Source organism: Lactuca sativa, chromosome 9, assembly GCF_002870075.4.
Source record: "Lactuca sativa cultivar Salinas chromosome 9, Lsat_Salinas_v11, whole genome shotgun sequence".
In the NCBI taxonomy this organism is placed as follows: Eukaryota; Viridiplantae; Streptophyta; class Magnoliopsida; order Asterales; family Asteraceae; genus Lactuca; species Lactuca sativa.
The window spans coordinates 40,461,723-40,471,334 of NC_056631.2; the positions used below are offsets into that span (position 1 = coordinate 40,461,723).

At 34.1% G+C, this 9,612-nt stretch overlaps 1 protein-coding gene across 1 annotated transcript; it reads left to right on the forward strand.

The window, feature by feature from the left end:
• Positions 1-2,723: 2,723 nt before the first annotated feature.
• On the forward strand, positions 2,724-6,694 carry LOC111906767 (sulfoquinovosyl transferase SQD2). Its single transcript, XM_023902539.3, has 11 exons — positions 2,724-3,422; positions 3,682-3,748; positions 4,116-4,186; positions 4,553-4,670; positions 4,760-4,833; positions 4,915-4,970; positions 5,268-5,351; positions 5,469-5,556; positions 5,695-5,772; positions 5,863-5,919; positions 6,045-6,694. The coding sequence occupies exons 1-11, from the start codon at positions 3,091-3,093 to the stop codon at positions 6,553-6,555; spliced, it is 1,536 nt and encodes a 511-aa protein (XP_023758307.1). The 5' UTR covers positions 2,724-3,090; the 3' UTR covers positions 6,556-6,694.
• The last annotated feature ends 2,918 nt before the right edge of the window (positions 6,695-9,612 follow it).

Consider the following 9,612-nt stretch of genomic DNA (forward strand, 5'->3'; position numbering starts at 1 on the left):
CAAGCTCTGTATTTTGACGTTCTTTATATCCTTGAATTTGTATCGACGAGTAATACAACTTTCCTTTAGACTTGGTCAACTAATTCACATTCTATTTCAAATTTACAAATTTGTACATATTTCGCCGCACCTAAAGAGTATGGACCAAGTTTCGCTCATATCTTTCGAATATGAGCTCCGTTCTCGATGTTTTCTCAACGGATTCGTAATTTCATAGATATCAAATTTTGTTTAGATAGTTTTGTCTAACGAGTGACCGATCTTTATTTCATACTTTGTGACACATACTACTATATTATGCCGTTATGAAAAATCAGAACTTTGTCATACGAAGTCAGATTTAGGCGTTCTTTTTATGAACAACCTAGTATTCATGAGGACTTCGACTTTCCTTTACTTTACTTTGGCTAAAAAGAAACCTATCTCTGGTTCACTTTATATGATGCACATTTTCGTATCGGGTTGAACACAAAATTTAGATAAATCATAATTTACTCATATGAAGTCAGATTTGGGCGTTATTTATATCCACATGCTCTTGGTTACGGCCTCTACGTCTTTCTGATTATTTATCCTGAATAATCTTTTATTTTTACACTTTATTTTATTGTTTAACGATAAATTTTATAATATGGTTTTCTACAAATATTATATAATCTTAATATTTGTTTAAATGACATGTATACGATAGATATTTATTAGCTCGTAACGCGTATGAAGAACAATTACTATATTCAAAAGTTTTAATTGTTCGATAAAATGTATAGTTATTATTATACCTTAAACATCTAACCCGAATTTGCGGGCGTTATAGATTTTGTAATGATTATTAATTAAAAGAGGGGGATTTTGGTTTGTTTTTGTAAAAATTTAAGTTTACAAAAAACAAGTAAAAGATGCAACATGGTAAGTAATGAATGATATGAATCAATAAATATGGGGTAATCAACATTGAAATTTCATCACATAAAAAATAAAAAATTAGCTAATTTATCGTTATGATTTATGGTGTAATACTTGTGACTTAATATAATTTTGTTATAGAAACTAAAACTTGAATCCTCTAGATTCTTTTGAATTGATATGGTGGCTAGAGAAGCTCTGAACATACATTTTTTTTTATCAAGGTCTTGAATAATATGAGCATTTGGTTCATAAGAATTGAGTAGATTTAATATATAAGAATCATCAAATCCAAAAAAAGTCAAAAACTTACAATACCATTTACATAATTAACATAACTTCATGGTGTTAACATGAAATGAAAACATCTGCAAAAACCATTTCCTACAAATTGTTTTGAAGATCTGTTGCTTATAAAAAACAACTAACTAATTAATTATCATATAAATATTTGAATGCTTGAATAAAAACATAAGAGAGACATAGAACTTTAAGAAGAAATTACATTCATGGATCTAGAACACTATTTCATAAAATATTCAAATTCAAGCTAATGTTTATGGATTACATCCAATTTTTATTAAAGGAGAACTTAGCCACTCATGATTTAGAAAGAAAAAAAGGAATTAGTGTACAAAACATAAATACTTAATATATATATATATATATATATATATATATATATATATATATATATATATATATATATATATATATATATATATATATATATATATATATATATATATATATATATATATATATATAAAGAGACTCCCAAAGCTCTAAGAAGTCTAAGAAAACCGTCATCAACAATCCCCCTACTGGTTTGTTTGAGATCCTTTAGAAATAACACCAACCATACCCCTTATTGTTCCTAGAAAAAAAAGATAAAAATACATTTTTTAAGCCACATAGATCGTGTGGGATAAAGGCATAAAACTCATGTAACCGTGTGAAGTTTTATTTTTTCCATCCATTAACTTGCATGCGGAGGTCCATTTCATCTTGATCTTTCTTGATTCCTTGTCCTCACATCCATATATCATTAAGATCAGAAATTTATCCCAAAAATATAGTCCAAAACACTTCAAAAGTAAACCTAAACATCATAAAGAGTCCATCATCACATCCCTTAGCCCAATTAATCATCAAGTCTTGTAGATACCCACCATTATCTCCATCAACTTCTCCAATTGTAGATACCCACCATTATCTCCATCAACTTCTCCAAGCTGAAATAAATTGTTCTAAGCCCGTAAGAATGTCACATCTCTCTCAATTGACATCCACTCTATTTGAGTCTTCTAAAAATCTACAATTTAAACATAGATACTTGAAAGCACCCGATATGGCTATAAAAGGATATACAATAAATTATGTATGATGGTTTAACTAAAAATGAATGAAAATATGCTAAATAAATTATGAAAAAGTAAATAAAACGCAACTACAAGGATCATAATTCTACAAATTATGTTTTGAATCTAATTAAAAACATTTGAAATGATTTAAATCAATTAAATCAAAAGAGAGGTGTTTCATTTTCTCTTCTCTCAACTTCTACCTTGTGCTTCTATATTTATATTTTATACCATATTGTATCAGATGAGAGAGATGGATTCGTATGTGTTGATGGTTGGGATGAATGGATGTAAGAAGAATGAGAACAGTTGATGTGGCATCTATGTGTTAAGTGGGTTTTTTGATTTTTTTACCTATTATTGCTAATAGAGCCAAATGCACAAAATAAAGAAATAATTGTTTTTAATTTGTAAAAAGAATATTTTGTTTCAAAATGAGTGAAGCCCGATATCGTCAACTCTTCTATCTCTCCGCCCCTTTCCGTTTGTTCCGCTTGGCTTGGTTCGGATTGCACACGATAAGAAAACACACACATACACACATGTGTCATCATCGATCGCAATGGCAACCCGTCGTGTATGGGATTGATTGATAGTTCATACATAGCTCCATCTTCATATGGGGCCATAGCCCTTAGCAATAGCAGCTGCAACAGCATATGCTGTTTCTAAACCTTCCAACTTATTATTCGCCCAATCTCTCCATCACTACCGATAGGAATATCCCTTCATCCATTCCAGATAAATTCTCTTTGATTCCTTTCCAATTCGCCCAAATAAAACCCCCAATTTGTCTACTCACTAGTTACTACTCGCCACCATCATGCCAACATATTCGCTCTCGTTACACCCTTCTCTTTCTCTTCCATCCTCCTCTGCATCTTCTTCCTCATCTTGTTCTTCCATTGTTACTACTTCAAGAATTTCATGTTTCAATACCTTTGAAACGAAACCCATCTGCTTTAGCCCCTTCAAGAATCGGTCTTTTCATTATAAACGACAAACAAGAACACCGATTATAGTTTCTTCAGCTAATAAAGGTACAATTGAAGAGTTGAGAAAAGATGATGAAGAGGGTCCTCCTTCTCAGGTTGAATCGGAGATTAGTTCTAAACCTAGGCGTATTGCTCTCTTTGTTGAGCCCTCTCCGTTTGCGTGAGTCTCTCTAAAATTTTACAAATATTGATATTTCCAATTTGGGTTTTTGGTTTCTTGAACTGATTAATTTTGATTAATGTACTCTGCTTTGATTGTTACTTGATAAAATGGTGAAACTGTAAATGTGGATAACCCGATCATATTTGTAGATGCCAATTTCTCTTATTGTTTTGATTTTTCCTATATATCAAATTCATTCTGTATTTCATCTCTTAATGGATATATTGTCAAGCTATTTAATCTCTTTGGATTGCAGGTATGTTTCAGGGTACAAGAATCGATTCCAAAACTTTATTAGATATCTCCGTGAAATGGGGGATGAGGTAAGATGTAGATCATGAAATTATGTTGTTTGTTACATTTCAATGCTAAGAATACAAATCATCAAAATATCAAAATCCTTGCTTTCTATGGAGTTGAGTGTAACTTTAAAACTTTATTTGATTGAGGTCAATTTCTTTCTTTTTCACGAAAATCCTGTGCAACTTTTTTGTTAGGTATTCAGTTAGGCCCAGTTTGTTACACGAAAATTACAATTTTTCAGTGTGACAAATGCAACCTTAGTTGAATATTTGAGTAACATGATGTAATTAATATGTATTCTATAAGTAAAGAAAAATATCGACCATCTTTCAAAAGTATATATATGCTTTGAATCAATTAGTAAACTTATATAATTCACTTGTATAGGTGATGGTTGTAACTACTCATGAAGGGGTGCCTCAAGAGTTCTATGGAGCCAAATTGGTTGGCTCTAAAAGGTTGACTCCCTTCAATTTTTTATTTTATTTTATTTTTTTATTTGTTAGAATTCATGGTTAATTTAGGCTAAAGGTAGGAACTTTATCACTTAAGAACACATTTAATACTTTATTTACCATTAAAAAGATGTCTAAAATGCCCTTCAAGAATCGATAAATGAAAACTTTTGCAATGTTCAATGACCCCGTTTCTTTCTTATTTTCATTACATGCTATTGGGATAAAGTACTATTCGAATAAATAATGTTTAAACCTATTTGAGAAAGCTTCATTTCTATGACTTTCTATATTAAGACATTCTTTCTGTATTAAGTCAAATACAAATAGAAACGCCCATTAACTATATCTTGATTCTTTCTCATTTAGCTTCCCTTGCCCATGGTATCAAAATGTGCCACTTTCTCTTGCATTGAGCCCAAGAATAATCAATGAGGTTAAACAATTTAAACCGGATATCATCCATGCATCCTCCCCGGGTATTATGGTAATATCACACTCTTGTATCTCCAAATTCTTGAAACCTATAGCATTTGTTAATTGTTACATTGATAACATTTTTGTTGTGAATTATAGGTTTTTGGTGCACTTATTATTGCCAAAATGTTGTGTGTTCCTATTGTGATGTCTTATCATACACATGTACCCGTGTAAGCAAAACTACATCCATTCCTCAAAGATTCAATACACCTTTCATTCCATATGTTTAGTAATCTCTTTTGATAATGCAGTTACATACCAAGATACACTTTTAGCTGGCTTGTCAAACCAATGTGGTTGATTATAAGTATGTAATGGTGCTTCCTTTTTGCTACATATTTTCGATGACGAGGGCATTTATGTCTTTTGCACAAACGAGAGATCAAGAACGAGTCTTAAAAATTGCATTTTTTGTCTGATTGACATCTGTCTCAGTCTCAATCCAATGCATGTCAAATGCAGACATTTGTCTTAGTCCCAGTCCAATGCATGCCAAATGCAGTATGAGACCGTTTGTTTTGTGATTTGTCATGTGGTCTTTATGTTTTGGAGTCTTTATAATGTTTTGGCTTGTGAAATGACGGATTTACCCTTCTCCTATCAGAGTTTCTTCATAGGGCGGCGGATCTCACGTTAGTGCCATCGGCTGCTATAGCAAAGGATCTTCGACAAGCAAGAGTAACAGCCGGTAAGCCTTGGCTAAATAAACCCTAAAGATCTTGATTCTTGAATTTGAATTCATATAATATTTTGAATTTAAATTATTAAACAAATGTGTTATAATGGGTTTGTTTTACTTTTTCAGCTAATAAAATCCGTCTGTGGAATAAGGGCGTTGACTCAGAAAGCTTCCATCCTAAGTTTCGTTGCCATGAAATGCGAGTTAGACTCACGTATGATTATAACCTTTTGCAAATTGTAACAAATATCAACATTAATTCTCTCACTTAATTTCCAATTTAGTCACTCAACTTTAAAAATCTTTATAAAATATACATTATTTTGATGCAATTTTTTATTTTGTCAAAAAGAAATGGCGAACCTCATCGGCCATTAATAGTACATGTTGGACGCCTTGGTGTCGAGAAGAGCTTAGATTTCCTTAAAAGGTATCTTTTTTAATTCTTTATTATTATTATTATTATTATTACTGATATATTTTCACGAAAATAGATAAATTCTTTTTTAATTGTTCATAGTGTCATGGAAAAGATCCCGGAAGCAAGGATAGCTTTCATTGGAGATGGTCCATTTAGGTAAAGATGAACTAAACAAATTTATATAATTCACTTTTTTACCAACTTCCAAAATCAAGAAATCAAAATTGGTAACTTTATAAAAACAAATACAAATAAAATAATATTTGTTTTTGTTATGCTAGGGAGGAATTGGAGAAGATATTCATAGGGTTACCAGTAGTATTCACAGGGATGTTACAAGGTGAAGAGTTATCTCAAGCATATGCAAGTGGTGATGTGTTTATAATGCCTTCAGAATCAGAAACCCTAGGGTTTGTTGTCCTTGAAGCCATGTCATCCGGGCTGCCCGTGGTAGCTGCCCGAGCTGGGGGTATTCCTGACATTATACCTGAAGATCAGGAGGGCAAAACCGGGTACCTTTACACCCCTGGAGATCTTGAAGATTGTTTAAACAAAGTGATTCCACTCTTGCATGATGCTAAGTTACGGGAAGATATCGGGCAGGCTGCCCGAATGGAAATGGAGAAGTTTGATTGGCGGGCAGCTACAAAAGTGATTCGGAATCAACAGTATAATGCTGCAATATGGTTTTGGAGGAAGAAGAGAGCACACCTTTTGAAACCTGTTCAATGGCTGATGAAGATTTTTTTCTCAATTCAAATGCAACATAAGTTAATGGCTGGTGATTTGTGATTGTGGTTGTGATTGGGATTTACTGATTTAATTTTTTTTAACTGTGATTAAGTATATTATAATTATATGATATAGTTTGTAGGAGGTAAATTGTTATATATATATTGGAAATGTTAAGAGAGATGGTATCATATTTGCAGATTGATTGTTAATATGCATCCTACTTTTTTTTTTCTTGGTCGATCTAATTATACATCTTCTAAAAACCAAAGTCGGTGGCCCTGACTTTAGTTTTCAACTAAGTATAAATTTGCGATTTATAAATTAGTATATGTAATACTCTTGGTTCGACTATTGAATAAGTTAAATATTCACATCATCATAATGAAATTAGTTGGAGTGTTTATGAATAATTAAGGTGTCACCAAGAATTCAATAGTTGATGATTATGTTTCGCACTAGGATCACATCATTTCTTTTGTCAAAATAGTATAAATTTGTCAAAATAGTATAAATGTTGAGTGAAAACTTTATTGTATTTTACATGTGATAGCCGGTCAAAAGGCTATGGTGAACATAACAACAAGTTTTATGATATATTAGATAAAAAAATGATCAAATGAAAACAAACTTAACAGTTGGTTACCCTCCCGAGTCATTTTCCCTTTACTCATTTATAGAAAATCGCACGTCATCTCCTACTCATGTTAATGAATAACGATTTTATGAGATTCATTCTTGCTTCTTTTCAAAACATAACCCACGAAAGAAAATTATCTATACATGTACAACTTTGTAATGCACTTGAATATTTATTAGGAGAATCTTGATTGAGCAGGTGCATTTCATGACTATATTTACATTTCCAATCAAATAATTTATCGTATTATGGATTTTGTACAAGTCTACAAACAAGTAGAATCACAGGTGTTGTGATTTTTGAGTTTACTTGGCTTTAAGATCGAATTCATAGGATAAGATACAACATCAATATGTACAAGATCATGCAGCTTTTGTAGACACATCACCATAATATACTTTGAGGTAAACGTTTATGCTGATAAATATACCTTTCATACACAATCATATCCTTTTGCAGAGAGCTGTTGACAGCTAACCAAAGTAAGCATAGTATAGACCATGTTTTGACGAAGCTACCCCTCCGAAAAGCTCTTCATGTATGTTATGGCCTAAGGAGGTTGCAATTTTTAATACTTTTGCAACTTTACTTTCATTTAATTTTTTGGGGAAAATGAATCAGAGGGTAACCAACTGTTGAGTTTGTTCTCATTTAGTCCTTTTTTTGTACCCAATATACCATCGAACTTGTTGTTTGTGTTCACCATAACCCTTTGGCCTGCTATCACATGTGATAGCCAATTAAAAGTCGATCAAAAGGTGTTGGAGGAGGCGCACAAGCCGAGATTTTCGATACACCCTAGAGCCACCAAGATGTATCGGGATTTGAGACTTAGTTATTGGTGGTCGCATGAAGAGAGAGAGAGAGAGAGAGAGAGAGAGAGAGAGAGAAAGAGAGAGATAGTCTGGTATGTTGAGAGGTGTTTGACCTGTCGAATGGTCAAGGTCGAGCACCAGAGACCACATGGAAAGCTGCAACCATTGGAGGTTCCCATATGGAAATAAGAACATATTAATATGGACTTCATCACCAAGTTACCTCAGACAGCTAAGGGATTCAACGCAATATGGGTTATAGTGGATCGTCTGACTAAGAGCGCCCACTTTTTAATCATTCGGGATAGCTCTTCGGCCGAGAAACTAGCTGATTTATATGTGCACTAGATCGTTGATCGGCATGATATTCCATTCTCCAGTGTATCTTATCGAGATGTTTTGTTCACATCCCGTTTTTTGGCAGAAATTCCATGAGGAACTTGGTATCACTCCATTTAGACCTTTGAGGACTTGTTGAGAGCTTGTGTCATAGATTTCGGTGGGAGTTGGGATTCCTACCTTCCCTTAGTTGAGTTCTCGTATAACAACAGTTGTCACTCCAGTATCGGTGCATCGTCGAATGAGCTTCTATATGGGAGGAAATGGTATACTCCAGTCTGTTGGGGAAATAGTATACTCCAGTCTGTCAGTCACAGGGTTATGGAAAGGACTGAAATGGCCCTTCAGACGGTAGAGCTTATTCAGTGGATCAGGAAGTGGCTACAGACAGCTCAGAGCTAGCAGAAGAATTGTGCCGACCAACGTCGATCTGAGTTGGGTTTCCAGGTCGGCGACATGGTTTTGTTGAAAGTATCTCCCTGGAAGGGTGTAATACGTTGTTGGAAGAGGGGAAAGTTGGTGCCCTGATATATTGGGCACTTCCGAGTAATTTCCAGGGTCGGCAAAGTAGCTTACAAGTTGGATTTGCCTGAGGAGCTCAATCAAATCCACATCACCATCCATGTTTCGTAGCTTTGGAAGTATGTGGCTGATGATTCAACGGTTGTTCTTTTGAATGATGTTTAGGTTGATGATCATCTGAGTTATATTGAGAGACCAGTGGCAATCTTGGATCGGAAGACGAAGGGCTTGCGCAACAAGGTGGTGTCTTTGGTCAAGGTTCAGTGGCAGCATCAGAAAGGTTCTGAATAGACGTGGGAAACCGAGTCGGAGATGTGGGAGCATTACCTTGAGTTATTCACATAAACAGACTTCGAGGCCGAAGTCTAGATCAAGTGATGGAGAATTGTAACATTCAGTTCAGGTGATCAATTGTCAATTAAAAATTCAAAGCTTTTTCCCTACTCATGACGTGAGATATGTATCTCACGTCGTGATGAGATTAATGAACACACACATCATATTTAGGCTAACGTTGTGAGCACATATGGCTCACAACGTGAGACCATCATGAGAGAAAACCCCTAATTTTGGGGGTTTTACTCGGTATTTAAAGGAAGTGAGGGCTAGGGTTATCCCACTCCCAGCCTCCATTACCTCCTTGCACTCCCCTTTTGAACCCCTAGCATCCATATTTGATCTAGAGCTTGTTTGTGGTGATTCTAGCTAAGGAGAAGAAGAGGAAGAGCATCTGCTCCATCATTTCTTCATTCAAGTCTCTCCATCAAGCACTCTCACACCTTCTGGACCTTTTGTGATTTT